At 36.5% G+C, this 17933-nt stretch overlaps 1 protein-coding gene across 2 annotated transcripts in view; it reads right to left on the reverse strand.

The window, feature by feature from the left end:
• Positions 1 to 17933, reverse strand: part of LOC107662441 (S phase cyclin A-associated protein in the endoplasmic reticulum-like) — a 127417-nt gene that overhangs the window by 68280 nt on the left and 41204 nt on the right. For both annotated transcript variants that reach the window (XM_016452465.1, XM_016452466.1), the window contains exons 12-20: positions 17281 to 17398; positions 15861 to 15972; positions 15371 to 15511; positions 15068 to 15223; positions 14850 to 14992; positions 13973 to 14054; positions 13653 to 13805; positions 11240 to 11347; positions 476 to 612 (exon numbers count right to left, since the gene is read on the reverse strand). In XM_016452465.1, coding sequence (XP_016307951.1) covers positions 476 to 612; positions 11240 to 11347; positions 13653 to 13805; positions 13973 to 14054; positions 14850 to 14992; positions 15068 to 15223; positions 15371 to 15511; positions 15861 to 15972; positions 17281 to 17398 — 1150 coding nt within the window. The remainder of the gene's footprint in view (positions 1 to 475; positions 613 to 11239; positions 11348 to 13652; positions 13806 to 13972; positions 14055 to 14849; positions 14993 to 15067; positions 15224 to 15370; positions 15512 to 15860; positions 15973 to 17280; positions 17399 to 17933) is intronic.

Genomic DNA, 17933 nt, shown 5'->3' on the forward strand with positions numbered 1-17933 from the left:
GGTGTGACAGGAGACAGAATTGATAGTGCCCAGGTCTAGGATCTGACACTGAGACGCGTTCGCTCCTATTTGTTGATTACTATTGATTTTCTTTGATACTTCATTTAAAAATCAATAGTTGGAAGACAGAAAAACAGGCATGCTTTACACATACTTTAACATACTATTGTACACTAGAGAAGCCTTCAGTTTTGGCAGCGTGGTGGCAACCAATTTGGAGAAAAGCTCTTAACAGGTGAAAGTGGGGGGGGCTAACAGATCGATTCTCACTTTTTCCTCCCCAATCACAGAGAGTGGCCATAAATTAAGCTCATCAGTGTTGCCGTGCAGACAGCCGGGATGCACATCGCCTCTGCTCTCCATCTCCTTGTCACTCATAAAGCTCTCAAAAGCAGCAACACCACGCTTTAGCCACACGGAGGGAGAGAGCGAGACAGAGATAGAAGAAAGAGAGAGGAGACTGTGATCACATCACCTTGAGTTCATGCGTGCCCGCAGCTTCTTGGCCTTTTTCCGAGCTTTCTGCCGCTCTTCTCCCTCTTTTGCACTTTCGGAGGGCACGCTGCTGTCAGTCACAATGTCTACGATGTACTTTTTTTGAGACAGGTGTTCCTGTCAAAAAAAACAAACAACAAAAACAAAAGAAAATTCAATTATATAAATATTGCTTTTATACTAGAGCAGATTTATTTGAGTACTGTGAAAGGTGTTTTCCAAATATTACTGAGGGTAATATGTAACAAGTAACAAGCATTACAAAGTTTACATTGTTGATGTAACAAGTAACATGTTACTTGCAATTTTAGTTAATACCATAATAATTAATATACTTTTTCAAACAAGCTGATGATGACTGTTGTTGTATTTAAATTTATTGCCCTATCAGCTTCACCAGCTATTGCATTGCAGATACAGAGTGAACATTCAACAATATAATAAATACAATATAATAAAAAGGGTAAATAAAATTCAACTTGGAAAAAATGTGACTAGATTTTGTACATAAAAATTCTTTAAATTCACTTATGACAAAAGAGTGTAAATGTTTTTTCTGGGTCCATCTTACAAAATAAGTCCCTAAAAGTTTGTCCTAAAAATAAAAACCGTTGATAAAAATCACCTCAATACATTAAAAACTGGGCAGACCAAAGACATGTTTTATAGACATGCATCTTTTTATAAAAAAATTGGTGCTGCAATTAACATTTTGGTGCTAAGCTGATGATGCAAAGAGTAAAGTAAACTGAACTAATGCATTACTTTGCCTTCAGAATAAACAATGCATCATTTTTAGGAGTAATGCAATAATGTAACATTATTTATAAAAGCTAATATTCCCCAGCACAGCTTCTGAATTTGTGTGTTTTTTTAGTATTATTTATATAGTATATTAATATTTTTGAATTTAGTATCACTTTTATATTCGGTTTCTATTTTAATATTAATTTATGCTTTAGTAAATTTGCTATATACTTGTCATTTTTAACAAACATTTTTATAGCTTTAATAATTTTTATTTAAGCTTAGTTTTAGTCATTTTAGAACCTTAAACTTTCATTTATTTTAGTTAGTTGCCAAAGCAACATTTCTAATTTTCATCTAAAAAGTATATTTTAGTTCAGCTTTCATTTACAGGAAATTATTTTTAATAGTTTTACAGTCAGTAACAACACTGCACCAACAACTTGAGGGCAGAGAGAGGGCATATAAATCAAATTAGAGTTTGAACTCAAGCAAACATACCATGTGTGAGAAAGGCATTTAGGAATTCAAATCGCAAGAACGACATTACTATAAAAGACAAGTATTAAACTAATGCAATTAGGATGAGATGGCTTAATTTAGGTTAAGTTGTAGGTGGTACAAGAGTGAAACCGTCCTTTAACCAGCCCATATTTAGCCAAAAATGCACATTAGATTTTCTAAAGCTCCACAGAGAGATCATTCAAAAGTTCAAAGCCAGCGCATCCAGAAAAATCCCTACAGGACAATAGAACGATGACACATGGGTGTGTCAGAACAGAGCGACAAGAGAGGAGATCAAACATCAAACCGCCAATTCCACCCAGCACATGTCCAAAGGCTGGGCTTCAACTCCCACACTAGGATGTAAAGTGGAGCGCCTTCATTGAAAGACCAGGTGTTAAGCTCTTTGTGTGGCTTGTAGAGTCCTCCTGGCCTAGGCATTGTGCTCCGCAATTATGAAGGCATCTCCTCCACTCGCTGCTGGCATTAAGGCAACGGAAGTGCTGAGGAGGGGAGAGAGGTATAGCTTTCCGCCTCTTTCTGATGATGCCGATATTTCCATGGGAAGAAAGACGGATGTAACTCAATTTCGGACGACGTGATGCATGTGCCAGAAAGCAATTATCCAATTATCCTGTCATCCGGCACCTTGGAGGATGGGAGCAGCGGGTGAGATAGAGTCGATACCTCAGAGGCTGTATGGTAACAGAGGATGGGGGCCAAAAACCAACTTCTTAAACGTTTTAAAATTCCATGTAAATACCTAGACCAACTGTTTTTTGCAATGTCGGACTAAAGCTGCATTCACATTAGTGAAGTTTTGGTAAAATTTCACACACACAAAAAAAAAAAAAAAAAAATCTACTCTCTTGTCAATTGTTTAGCGATGCATCAAGCACAGAAGTAACTTGCAAACCAATCAGCTTCCTGTTGGCCAAAGCAGCAAATTCTGCAAATCTGCATGGGAAAATCTTTCAAAATCGCATGGAATTCCTATTCGTGTAAATGACTGTAAATGTGGTTACTGTAAATATCAGATTATTACTCGCCTCTGCGTTGTGCGATTGCTTTAAAAGACATGAAATGTGTACTTAATGCTTCAAAAACCTGCAGTAGCTTGATTATAATGGTGCATGCAAACATACACTGAAAAGTCATCCAAAATTGTAATTTTGTCATCATTTACTTATCCTCATATCATTCCTGTATGACTTTCTGTCTTCTGTGAAACACAATGGAGAATATTTTGAAAAATGTCTCATCCTGTGTCCCAATTCGCCTACTTTTACTACTAGGATGCATTCTTTTTGTGAATAAAAAGTACATACTTTTAAATGTGCAGCAAAATAGTAGGCCAGCATCATCTTGTCATAGTTAACATCCTTCAAATTTCGTTTCATTTCATACCGTATTGGAGAGAAATAAACTGGCATTTTGATCTACCAGTCATGTGTCTCTCGAGTCTGGAACTCTCCTCATGTGTTCGCATAACGATGCGACAGTTAATGACCAAACGTATCCTTATAAAAGTTCACAATGTTGTTACAGATTAAATATAATGCGGATAACATTAAGCACATATTTTTTAATCAGATTATATACTGATTATTAATCACTCAAAACAAAACACCTAAACCTCTCCGCCATGTTTGTAGTTCTTAAACAGTTTTTATTTGTGTTTGTAGCTCTAATCAAATCCTCATCCAATGCACATTATTGTGGGCAATATGTTGCAAGTGTGTGCATGTATCTGCACTTCAAATTTTCACTGTAAACCATCTGGGTACCTTAGAGACACTCATTTCACCATACTATGATTTGGGACACACTAATTCTAATTTCGAAGACTATTTAGGACAGACAGTATGCGAATTGGGACGCAGCATTAGTGGGTTTTTTTTTCCTTGTCCATACAATGACAGTCAATGGGGTCCAACACTGATTGAGAAGGAAGAAGAAAGTCAGAGAGTCATACAGTTTTGCAATGACATGAGGGTGAGTAAATGATCCCAGAATGTTCATTTTTTGGGTGAACTATCTCTTTAAGAGAAAAGGCTATGGGATTTTTTACCTGTTTTATCATCTATAGCCGCTTTTCCACCTAAATTACCTGGAACAATATGTCCCAGGAACTTTTTTTCCCCCAGACCTGTTGCTGTCTGCGTTTCCATCACAGTCTGAAGTACAGAGAAGAACAGGCAAATAGTCTGGTGAAGTAGGTCTGCGTGCGTTTCACAAATTTTGGACTTGCATCCTCAGTAGTTCGGACTTCGCAAGTTCGACTCTGGAGTGTGAACTCCGGCGGAGGGACGATGCAAGTCCAGTAATTCTGCAAACAGCAGCGTACTTGATAACGTCAGTCAGCTTGACTTGGCTACTGCATTTTTCCTCACTGTATTTACAATAAGATGAAATATATCAAACACAGCTGCCTATTTTCGGTTTCATTTACACATAATAGCCGCAGAAATGTAGTTCATGAAACATACATACATACATTACAATGAAACAAAATATTATATCAAACATTGCCTATTTTCATTTTAACATATTAATATATTAATAGAATAATAGAATAAAGACCAAAGATTGCCTGTTAGATTTACCCAAAACGAATGACATCTTATGTTTAACCACTACAGAGACATCAGAGCCAGCGGCTAATGTCAGAAGGACTAGCTGAGTTGAGGCTACTCTCGTCGGGAAACATGAGCACTGAGCGCCCGCTGATCGCGTGGATCTAATGTCTCCGAAATCAGCGAAGCACATTTTCAAATAGGTGCTGTCTTTATAAATAAAATGCAGATTTGAGTTTTAAACAACTACATTCTCGCCTGAAATACTTTTAATACTACATTTCATGACACAATAACAGTAATATTTTAACAAAATTATGCGAATGGTGGTTGAAATACAATGCTGTGTAAACTCAACCAATCAGCATGCTCAGCGTGCAAGTCCCGCCTCCGAAAAAGTACTACCTCGCGAGCAGGGACTTTCTGAGGGGCAAATTTTTACCCGGAACTTTATTTAGATCCTGGTTCCTGCGGTGGAAACACACAGAGTACCGGCCCAAAGTCCCTAGTTCCTGGGGAAAGCTCCCGCGGTGGAAAAGGGGCATAAGTCAGATTAATATTATTTACGCCTGGGGCCAACGGTGAGGGATGAGTTATGTACTCAATATTTAGGGATTTGTTTGGAGAGTACAGCATATCTGAATAAACATCGTCTCTCGGTTTCTTCCAACAGCGCTTCACGAGGTTGAACAATAACGAAGCGAACAATAACAAAGTTTTAACGACCACAGCCTCGAATGCTTGACACCTGTCCTTAATGAATTACTTTGAGACAAATGTGACAAATTGCCTCATGGACCTCCGTTTGAAATCTGTACATTTGCATCATATAGTGTTTCAAGTGGACGAGTTATTGTGTGTGTGCTTGACGGGGCTTCCAACCCGAGTCCCTGGGGAACAGGAGTCGACCCTGCAGTCATAACCATTGCCTCCCTGTGGCCAGAGAGGCATCTGTTGAGTAATCTCTCTGAAAGGCGATCCAGTTCGTCTGCCGTTCACTTAATGGGATTGTTTCTGTAACACCTCAAAGACGTGCACCATCTTGAGATTATAAAGAGGGGTTTGGAGGAGAGGGGAGCACCACAAAAACAGATCTGTGAGGAGATCAGGACTGGAGCTAAGCTTTTAATGTGCGAGTGAACCAAAGAATGGGAAACCATTATGGCTACAGTCAATCGCTTTGACAGTTTGAGACTCAAACAGAAATTCGTTTAAGTAAATTATATATTTTAAGAGAAAATCATATCATAACGCCACTGCTCTGGATCTACGCTGACAAAACAAAACTTACCTGAACTAAATTTTAATGTACACTTTTTTTAACAGGGTTTCATTGAAAGTAATTTTAAGACTTTTTAAGACCAAGTAAAGAAAATTTAATGAATAAATTGAAGGTAACAGTACGCCAATATGGTTGCAACCTATAACAGATCTCTTTATTAATTCTGAATTCATTTTACAAAAATGCGTAAGGCTTGAACAGGTCTGCTCACAAACACTAAAATATGGAAATAACTTTAACTGTATCTTCTGATCACAGTGGAAAAGAGTGATGTTCTTCCTCAATACTTTTGCCTCGTTTTTCAGTTCAAATGTCCAAAGATTCTTAAATCAAGATACATTGTGAAGAAAAATGCCATAAGAAGTCTTGTTTTCTGCAAAATTGATCAAAATTAATGAGTTTATTATTAAAAATAAACAAATAAAAGCTAACGGGCTAAGAAAAATAAACTTAATTCAAAAGGAAAACACGTTTTCATACTCCTCTGACAGATATTTAAACAAACTCACTTAATTTTGTTCAACTTCTCAGAAAACTAGACTTCATATTAGTGCTGGGTGGTATACCGTTTCATACCGAATACCGGTGTTTATTTTTGTTATGATATGAATTTTTAAAATACCGCAATAGCGGTGTATGTCGCTTAAACAATGTTCGGAACGCGACACTGTTTGAAAGGGGTCACTTTTCACTGTTGCACTGTGGTGAGGGAACAATATCCACATTGACCGCCACAAATATCCACCGCCCCCTGCCATCAGCTGTGTCTCACACACACGAGCGCGACTTTAGCACTAGATTTAGCAACTTTCAGACCCTTTTAGCAGCTTTTTTCCATAGAATATTCATACTGACAAACCTAGCGACTTTTTTGGATAAACCTTAGCTATGGTTCAGTTAGAAGATTTCGCCAGTGCTGTCCCGCGAACGCGAGGTCTGACTTTCCCGGAGAAGTGTCACCTCTCTCGGCGTCTGTTCTGTGCAGTGAGCGGCAGAGAAGCAGCGCATTCAGTTGGCCGCACCGCAGCCGACTCGTCAATAAATGAGTACAAAACAGCGTTTCCTAGCACCTGTCGCTTACTGATTGTTTGGAATTATAAATATGAGTGTAGTTCGTCTGTTAATATCACATGGACTTTTTTTTGTTGGTTTTTTTAGTTTGTTACTCAGACGCAGGCAGTGCGCTGCATGAGACAAAAAAGTAATATAGCCAAAACAACCGCATAGCCGCTCTTTAGTGTAGATGCATGTTGATTTTATCAGACGATGCCGCGATTATAAATGAGAGTGACTCCTGGTTAACATTAAAAGGGGTCGTGTTTAGTCACTATTTAGTGTGGTATTTTTTGACAATATTCACTCATCATGAAAGTAAAATAGGGCATTCTAAGTCAATATACTGCAGTATTTCCTCTCTCAATCAGTAGAAAATATGGTTAACACCCGGTAATGCTTGAAAAAAAAAAATACCGTCATGTACCGTGAAACCTGTATAATTTTGAAAAATACCGTGATATAAATTTTTGGTCATACTGCCCAGCACTACTTCATATCTTAATTTTGCATCTAGAGTACATTTATCTTGATTTAAGGGTGTTTAGATATTTGTATTAGAAAAACAAGACAAAAAAAAAAAACAGAGAAAGATCTAATATTTTTGCAGTGCATGCAACATTTAATGTCATGACTTTATGAAATTAAGACTTTATACTCTGATTTAAAAGCTTTTAAGTCCTTAAGGGCAAATTCACTTTTTAAGACCTTTTTAAGAGTCTGTTTAATAATACAAATGTGAAAGGTAGAAAGTATTTTTCATATTTAGATGATCTAAATGACTCAAGTCTGTGAGAATATTTTGGCAGGTGGAAATTTTCAGATCACTTTGGAGAACATTAGCACATGAAAAAGCCCAAACTCAAAGTATAAGTAATATTAATAGTGATGCTTTCCTTAGAATGACATAAAAAATGTATGCTACAGAAAGAGGACAATGTGACATATGACGACCTATCAAATTCATGGATGGACAGGTGATGGACAGGTGCAGACGGTGATAATAGGAGGCGTGCGAGTGGGATATAAAAAGTGAGAGAGACCAGCCCGTGGGCTAGAACACCCAAAAAACCACAGTGCTTTCTGTGGGGCGTAATGAGAGAGCACTCAAAACATCACACCTCCGCCGCTGCTCAGGGTCCGTGATGAAGCTCTCACTGTCACACTGATACATGTCCCCATCCTCCACTCTTTTGTGTGACACAAAAGAGCCGGCAAAAGATGCCTTTCCCCCAATGTGAAATGGACAGCTGTTTGTCATTCAGGTACAATGTAAAGACAGGAGGTATAAGGTAACTAACCAGCAACCCACAAAAAAACAAAACAAAAAAACACCTCGACTCGTGCATCCCTTGCAGGATTACATTCTAACCTCAGATGCATCATTTGACATGATGTCTTTGTTGTAAAAAAAAAAAAAAAAAGTTCAGAGGACGACAAAACAACTTTGTCGTGTTAACACTAAAGGAAAGGACTGGTTAATATACAAACATACTAATATACAACAATAATAATAGCATGACATATTAAATGTAATGTTAAATTAATATAATATTTATATGGTTTCATAATTTTGTAATCTCACAAAGATAATTATACGTTTTACAATTTCATGCTTTATATTATCTTTCTAGAATATTATTATAATTAAAAGTGTACACAGTGTATACAAAGTGTATATATGTTTAATATATAATAAGTGCATACTTTTTATTTGAATAATATTCTAGAAAAATAGGTAATAATACAAATAGGTTATATAATACATAAATTATATTAAATATATACATACATACATTCTCACACACACACACTTTCTTTTTTCTAGAATATTATTCAAATAAATAATATATTTATATACACACATACATAAATATATATATTATTTACAAATATTTAAGCACTGAGATATACATTTATTTTAATGTTTAATATGTGTATATACCTTTTATTTTAATAATAGAATATTATTCAAATAAATAGTATAAAAATATAATATATTAATTTACAAATATTAAATACTGAGATATACATTTTTAATGTTTAATATACATGTATATACCTTTTATTTTTATAATATAATATTCTAATAAATAGTATACAAATATATGAATTAACCATATTAAATACTGAGATATGCATATATATTTTAATGTTTAATATGCGAGTATATACTTTTTTAATATTCTATATTCTAATATTCTAGAAAAATAGATAATATAAAAATAACAATATTTTACATATAATTTATTAATAAAACCTAAAATATATTTGTACATATCAAATACTAATATATTATTTTGTTATATTTATTTAATAATTTTTATATTACTTTTTAATGGCAATTAAAGTATCTGTACACAACACAAGTCTGGCCTTAAATCCAATGTCCCACATGAGCAGTTGTGTGCCAACCACTAGGCCGTGACTCCAACAAGCTGTGTGATATTTTAGCTGGAATAACCGAACATTCAGCTATGTTTCTTGATCTGGTGTCAAAGGTTGAGGATAAATAAAACTCTTATGTGTCAAACACAAGGGGTCTAGAGAGGGTCTAGAGATATATCACATTAAACCAGAACAGATGACAACCAATAAAGGATAATATAGAGTCCGAGAGGCAATCCAAGTGTCCCGCAGCCGCACTGATCCATTGCTGTTGATAATCGCTGTACTTTCAATTTAACTCGGAGTCTTTTAAATAGCGAAATATGGCTAAATACGAGGACAGACAGAGGCTCTGGACCCGCTTCCACTGAAAAACTATGTTGTGACCTCTGCACGGATCAGCCAACCATCTTAGTTTTAATTAAAAATCTTTCATAACGGCCAGAATTATGGAAGTGCCGACTGGAAAATAGTTGGTGGTTGCATGAATAAAATACTGCGCACCAAAATGAGCAGAGACATAAATAAGAAGCACCGTGGCGTCCATGACAAGACTATCCAAACAAGTCCCACGGTCAGGTTTCCTTAAAATGTGAATGAATTCCCAAAAATGAACATTCAGACATATATTCCTTATAAACTTTTATAGATGAAGGAATATAAGCAACGTGTTCTTTTCCAATAAGAACCAAGGACACGGTAATGAACTCTACGACAAATTCACAGTTCAGACACCATGAAGTTTCCAATTTTACTAATTTCGCTGACTGTTATAGATTGTGTTGCATAAATCACAGGTAAACGGCGGTTTCCTTTTTTACGTAAACCAAATGACAGTTGTTTAAAAACTAGTTCCACGTGAACGGTTAATTCAATTAAATACATCAAGCTCCACAATCTAGAGAGGCCTCATTAAGTCTCATGTCGCACAGTTGCGAGACGTGGCGCGGTGGCTCAGCTGAGTGTTTATCACACTGTCAGGCAGAGAAATAGGTGGCCGCAGCCTAGCCTAATGATTTAGAGGTAGCAGTGGGGGTTTAAATATTACTCGCTGAAAAAAGGTTCGAATGAAAGAGGTCCAGGGGCCAAAGGTGCGACATATAGCATCAACAGTTGTCAGCCGTACGAAGAAGCCCAGTGTGAAAGCCAATCTCATATTGCGGTGAGAGATCCCATGTTTAACGAGCGGCGTTCAGAGGAAAGGCACTCTGTCAAGCCCAGAGACAAGGCAGGTGATCTCACCCCGCGCCATATACACAAACACTATTAACGTTGATTCGGTTGTAGCCTTTTACGGTCCCACAAACTAGGGAAAATATGGGAAAGTTGGTGCTGTTCCCCTCAACCTTTAAGGACATGAAAAATGATGTGCAAAGTCATAAAATGAAATGTATCCTGTAAAAATGAACTTGAATGGAGTGTGTGCGTACTGCTTGTGTGAGAAACATGGGCAAGAGTGAAATTATTTACATAAAGTACCTTTAAATATTCAAATAATGTTTTAAGCTTTCAATAAATTTAATGAGCAATAAATGTAACAATTCATACATTTTGTCTGCTTTATGTAATTGTATGTATCATTTATAATAATTGAAAAAATACTGACATTTTAAAAAATAATGAAAAATAAGATCGTTTACAATAAAATCAAAGAACTGTATAATAATTGTTATAATTTATAATAATTTATAATTTATTTTATTAAAAAAAATTTAAATAAATAAAAAAAAGCATATTTAATCCAGAATTATTGTTAATAAAATATATACAAAAGCAAACAAACATGTATACAATGACAATAATTAAGAACTGGATTTTTTTTTTTGCAGCAAATTGAATTAGATAATTTTTTTATGCGTTTAAAAAAATTTAAAATGTATAACATAAATAAAAAAGTTTCAATTTGTCATGTTAAATATTAAAAAGTATTAAATATTAAATTATTTGTATATTAAAATTGGTTAGAATTTTTTAATTATTAAAAATCAAACTAATTTTGGCCTTTTAAATATATATATTTTTTAATCTTTTTATTTTATTTTCATTAAGTATATTAGGACATTAAGTCACTGTCATTATTTAAAAGTACATGCAATTTATACATTTTAATTTGCATTTCTATCAAAACTCTCTCCATTTTCACTACGGGAGACCCTGGTTTCTTCTGTGTGTTTTTTTAGTGGGGGAGACTCACCACCTCCTCGTCGGACAGCTCCCGCCCTTGAATGCTGCTGCTGTCCCGCACTGCCTGCTGGTGCCTCTTCCCCTTAATGTGACTGAACAGGTGGACCTCAGAGGTGATCTGCAACACAATCACAGAGGTCGGAGATCATGTGAGGCGATTCGCCAAATATAAAGCCATGGGCCTGAAACATACCAAATCTCCCGCACAATACGCTTCGGCATCATTCACGGCCTGACAGTTCTCAGGTATCAAGACATATGTTCCAACCCTTTAAAGCTAAATATGATCCCTTGATGCTGACGGACATCTGCAGAGCTGACAGACAACTCTCATAAGAGCCAGAAAATCAGTAAACACTGGTGAATAACCAATAACTAAAATAACCAAAGAGCTTTGACAGCTCAGTTTTCAATGTATCGGCACCCCATGCACTGTTTTTCATCAGCTCGAATATCACCTCTTGAGTTTGTAGGGCAGCTCACCTGTCCTGAAAACTCAAGAGGTGATGTGAAAGCATATAAGACTCTACTGAATGTCTCTATTATTCATATAATGGTTCTGTTCATCATGAGAAACTGGGGCGGTGTAGCTTCATGATGACAGAATTGTTATTTTTGGGTGAACTTTTCCAATAAGCGATAAGGTTGTGGGGTTCAAACCCCAGAAAAGTTGATAATTATTGTGTACTGACTCAAGAAAGTTAAAGGAATAGTGCTCCCAAAAATCATTTACTCACCTTCATATAGTTCAAAAACCATGATGACATGATGGTGAATAAATTATGACAATTTTCATTTTCTGGGAACTTTCACGATAACCAAAAAGGTTGTTGGTTCAAACCTCAAAAAAAGTGATGTACGAACTATCCACAATTTTGCCCATGATCAAAATATATTAAAAAAAATACAGTTCTTTTAACTTCAAAATTACAAAGGTAGTGTGAAATTAATCTATATAACCTGCCTGGAAAGAAGTTTTCCAATAACTGAAAGGTTGTGGGTTCGAATCTCAGAAAAGGTGATGCATGAACTATCCACAATCGTGCCCTTGATCAAAATAACTAAAAAACTGTTTAGTACATAATGTCCATATTATGAAAGTCAATGGGACTTTCACATTTTTTAAGCTTTAAAAAGGCAAAGTGCAATTAATCTAGGGCCTATACAACATGACGGGTAACAATGTTTTAATACTCTTTTATTGTATTCCATAGAAGTCATTCACACAGGTTTGGAACAACTTGAGGTGAAATAAAAATAACATAAAAATATAAATAAATGAAAATGTTAATTTACGGGTGAACTTTTCTTATAATAAAAGGTTGTGTGTTCAAACCCCAGAAAAGGTAATGCATAAACTGTCACTACTGTGCCCTTGATCAAGACTGATGAAGGAACAGTTCACCCATAAATCATTTACTAACTTTCTTATCATTTAAAAAAAACTTACTTACTGTGAAAAAAAAAAAAAAAAAAAGATATTCTGAAGAATGCTTCAGCTAGTTTTGTCTATACTATGAAAGTCAATGGAGCCCAAAGGACATAAAGGAAATGGGAAAATCTTATGCAACTTGAATTTTTCAATCTTTTTTGTGTTCCATAGAAGAATGTAAGTCACACAGGTTTAAAACAGCATAAGGTTGAGTAAATGATGACAATTTTCATTTTTTGGTTGAGCTAACCCTTAAACCTCACATTACTCCAAGAGGACTGAACCTGAAAGGTGCTTTGCGTGAAAGTCACCTAAGTGAAAAATCAGTGCTAGAATTAAACTGAAAAGTAGGAAAGTTTTTTCCCTATAGTAGGTGAGGACAACAGTATCTGGATGCTGGTGTTGTTTGTCTCCTTTGAGTCCTGGAGTCGAGCCCACACAGGACAGTCTGTGTATAATGTCATTAACTAGAGTGCTTCCCGCTGACCTAAAGATGATCTCTGGTGTCAGAGCCTGGCCAAGGTCATCTGACATTTTTAACAAGATTTCATTCTCCCCAGCGCTTAATCTGATGTCAGTTTGAAGCTCCAAGGTGTCTGGCCCCAGTTGCAGTAAAAGCAGGGCGCGTCAGAGATAAATGCGGCCACTCAAAGATTTGTTGCCTGTCGCTTGAAAAGCATAATCACGCCCAGCTATTAATCTCCGCCCAGAGTTCATGTTTAATTAATGCAGTTAAATTCTCATTTCCATGCATTCTCTATGAAAATCCTCTGAATCACCTTGTAGTCTGTGATTTTTTGTACTCTGCCTGGCAAAGCAACAAAGACACACTGTCCATCCTTGCAGGAATCTCTGCACTCATGTTTAGAGTGGCTCAAATGTTCCTGATCTTGGACCGGGACAGTATTCCTAGTTGTCCCAACGCCGATGGCACTGAATGCATTAATACCAATCAAAGAGATGAGAGAGAATCCCATAATGCAGTACCTACCACAACGTTACAGAGCGAGCATTGCTTCTTCCGTTCATAAGGGGTGAGTTTGGGGGCGTAGTCCGTGTTTGCGTGTCTTCCGCTGCTCAGCTCAGCGGCCTTTTCTTTCCTCTGCTCGATCTGCTCCATGTGTCTACGGCTGCTCTCGTCATGCTGAAAATGTTGACAGCAAATTTTGATTTAGTTTTAGTCTTGTTTTACTTGATATTTGTAGATTTGAACAAGCAATACAACACACTGTTTTGTCCAAGGTACAGGATTTTTGAAAAAGGGGATAAGACGTTAAAAATGGAGTCAGAAGATTACTTATGATAGTTTACCTTCATCTGGATTTTCTTCTGGAGTTCCTCCATGGCTTCCTGCTGAGCCGCACTGAGAGCAGCCAAACGCTCCTCACGGTCCCTATGGTGTGTACAGCAAAGACAAAAACAACATTCAGATAGGACATGCAAAAAGACATCACATCTAGCCCATATAGATCTCAAAGTATTCAATCTATAAAAGGTTTATGTGACCTTTACATTATTATCAAACAGCCCAAGAATTCAAAGTGTTAAGTCTTTTACGTCTTATCTAGTTCAACTTTCCTGTTACAGTTCTAATGCAAGAAACAACATACACTACCGTTCAAAACTTCGGGGTCAGTAAATATTTCTTAATGTTTTTGTCTCTTAAGCTCACCAAGGCTGCATTTATTTGATCAAAAATAAAGTAAAAACAGGAATATAGTGAAATATTATTGCAATTTAAAATAAGTTTTCTGTGATCAGTTTTCAGTGTCACATGATCCTTCAGAAACCATTCTAATACGTTGATTTTCTGCTCAAGAAATATTTCTTATTATCAATGTTGAAAACAGTTGTGCTGCTTCATATTTTTGTGGAAACATTGGCAATTTATTTTTCAAGATTGTTTTTAGGATTCTATCATGAATAGAAAGTTTAAAAGAACAGCATTTGTTTGAGATAGAAATCTTTTGTAACAAAAATGTAAAGCTCCTTTCCTGAATAAAAGTATTGAATCTTACTGACTCCAAACTTTTGAAAGGTAGTGTATATATTGGTTAAGGGTTACACACAAAAACATTCCCTAAATCAGGCAGTTTCTCAAAGCCTTGAGTTCTTTGCCCTGGTCCTTTCTGTCCTTGTGTTTAGCTGAATCAGGATTCTGGTCTGTTTGGCAAGACGTGATGCTGACCTGGCTCTCTCTCGCGCTGCGTCTTCCCTCGCCCTCTCCTTCTCCTGCCGCTGTTGCTCAATTCTGGCCTCTTGTTCCCGTCTCTTCATCAGAAGCTCCTCCACCCGCGCCTGCCGCTCCGCCTCCAAGGCCCGCTTACGCTCCTGAAAAATCGATTAATCATATAGTTACACATTTAGCGCATTAAACAAATAAATAAAAAGAACAAAGCTTTATACCTGAACGGCTTCATCCCTCGCTTGCTTTTCTTCCTGTCTCCGCTGACGTTCCTCCTGCAGCTCATTAAGCCGTTGTTCGTATTCGTTTAGTTTTGCCAGAACGTCGTGTCTCTTGTTCTGGGCTTCCAGAGTGTTGATGAATGCGATCTCATTCACCTACACAAATCATAAACAGAAAAATATTCTTTCCTAATAAAAAATGAACCACATTCGAACAATTTCTGAGGAATACATTCAAGTTTGCACTTGAATCACACTTCTAAAAAAAATGAACAAATATCAGTTGTAGCCTCGTAAGTTGACCTTCGCCTCCTCTTCCTGTGCTTTCTTCACGATGGCCTGGAGTTGAAGCTCTCGCTTGAATTCAGCATGAAGCAGCTTCTCCTCCATCATCCTCCTCCTCTGATCCAACAGCTCCTCTTTCCACTTCCTCACCTCCTTCTCCTGAGAAAGAAAGGGACACGTACAAAGATCAAATCCCGACAAAACAGTCTGCAGAAGTCAGACTTGTCAGGGGTGTGAATAACACATGTTAGTGGTCCACTTCAAGTGCAGATATATAAATACTCAATATTGTCTTAGATCTCCCTCCTCCGACAAGAATGGAGTAGAACAAAAACAAACATTTTCTACAGAGTCACCAACATCAGATTTATGAGTCTCACCAGGAGTGAATCCCCCTGAACGACTAAAATGGCTGTTAAGTGATTCTTTCAACATCTATGCGAATAGGATTTTCCCGTGGCCGAGGCAAAATGAGCTGTGTCTACAGGTGTTCAAGGGAAAAACATACCCTTTCCAAAAGTTTCTGCAGCTTGTGGTTCTTTTCCTCTCTCAGTTTGTCTCGGAGCTGCTGGGCTTTAAGTTGTTTCTCTTCATGTTTTTTCTTCGACTCTGCAATGGTTCTGACAACAAACAGCAAAGCCCATTGTCAATACATTTTTAATCGATGTACATGATATGCAGATTAATTCATCACAAAGTATTAAGCATTAAAAAGTATAAAATTCTAATTCTCTAATAAATGCCCTCAAATGAAGATCATTCAAAGGCAGTACATTATTGTGGCAGATGAAAACATTACGATAGTCATTACAAAATTCATGGCATGAACTAAATTCATTAGTTGGCATCAAACTAAATGATTTGTGTGAAAATGGGCATAAAGGATTTTTTTTAATGTATTTTAATATAATGCACTAAATTAACCAATTAAATTGACAACCCTAAGAAATATGTTTTTACATTTGTGATTGTGCAAAATGTAATCAGCATCAAGAAATATTATGAAGTGTAGGATCACAATTGTATGGAACTCTATTTCCACCACAAAATTAAATAATAATAATAATAATAATAATAATATATATAAAAAAAAAGAAAAAAAAAAAAGAGACTTCATCTCTCACAATGCTGGCTTTATTTCCAGCAATCTGAGTTCTGCATTAACGTCTCAGAATTTTGATTTCTTTCCTCACGATTGTGAATTTATGGCAATATTCTGACTTCTTTTTTTAATTGCGAGTTTACATCTCGGTATTCAGAGAGAGAAGTCAGAACGATGTAAAAGCCAATTTCCTCCATGGAAAAAAAAAAAGTGACTTCATCTCACACAATTCCGAGTTTATTTCTTGGAATTCCGAGTTTTGAGTTAATGCCATAATTTTTTTTTCTAGATTGTGAATTTGTTGCAATTCTGACTTTTTTTTCTTAGAATCGAAGTTACTTTCTCAGAATTCTGAGTTTTGAGTCAACGCCACAGGATTTGATTTATTTTTTCTTTCTTAGGATATCAGTTTACATCTCGTAATTTTGAGGGAAAAAAAAGAAGAAAAAATAGTCAGGTTTGCAACAAACTCACAATCACGAGAAATAAAGTCAGAGCTGTGAGACCAAGTTGCAAACTTTTTACAGTTTTTTTATTCTGTGGCAGAAACTGGATTCCATACAATGTCTAATTTCATTTACATAGTATTGTATCACACAATGGTGTGAGTTTGGGGACAGGACTAACTGTTTTCCTTAACAATAGAAGAATTTCAAAAATGGTTTTAAAAACTTTTTGCAATTCTGTTTGGAAATTACACTTCAACCAGTAATATTACCATTTTAAAGACAATCTTTTCTTTGCAAAAAAAAAATGTAAGCTTTAAAACAGAAGGATTGTTCTGTAACATTACTCTGCATGAAATGGGACTATGTGACTTTGTTACCGTTTGCGTGAAGGAGAGGACAGCTTCTCGTGCATGTGAATGCCATGTCCCGGCGGGCGGGCCGGCTCCTCCTCCACCATGTCACCCCAGGAGGTGCTCTGACGCCAGGGCTCTCGAGCTGTCAGAAAAGCAAGTGATGCAATATAACACATTTACAAGACCTGTTAGACCGATATCATACAAGTCATTTTGAGATCATCAGCATCCAGTTGTGAGTGATGCTTTTTATTAGGGATGCACCGATACCGATACTGGTATCGGTATCGGGCCCGATAATGCGCTCCTGTACTCGTACTCGTAAAAATGCCCCGATACCAAAAGTCGATACCAAACAGCATGTGAATAGAGCTGTGTCCTGAAAAACAAACACTGAAAACAGAACAACAGGGAGTAGAATGGAGTTATTAGAGATTAAGGATGTCTATGAAGTACATGTAAGTAATTAATATAATGTTAAACATTCAATATTCATGGCTGTATAGCGGATGTGCCCGAGCTGATAAGCAGAGCACGCGGCTGCACAGATGCGCGAGCTTGTCGAGTGAATATCTCACAGACGTCACTGGAAAGTTTGTAGTTCGGTCAAATATGTCAAAAGCAAGTAAGTAAAACAATGCACAAGTTACTAAAGTTATTTGACGGTAAGGAGAGCG

Source organism: Sinocyclocheilus anshuiensis, unplaced genomic scaffold, assembly GCF_001515605.1.
Source record: "Sinocyclocheilus anshuiensis isolate Anshui unplaced genomic scaffold, SAMN03320099.WGS_v1.1 scaffold807, whole genome shotgun sequence".
Lineage (NCBI taxonomy): Eukaryota > Metazoa > Chordata > Actinopteri > Cypriniformes > Cyprinidae > Sinocyclocheilus > Sinocyclocheilus anshuiensis.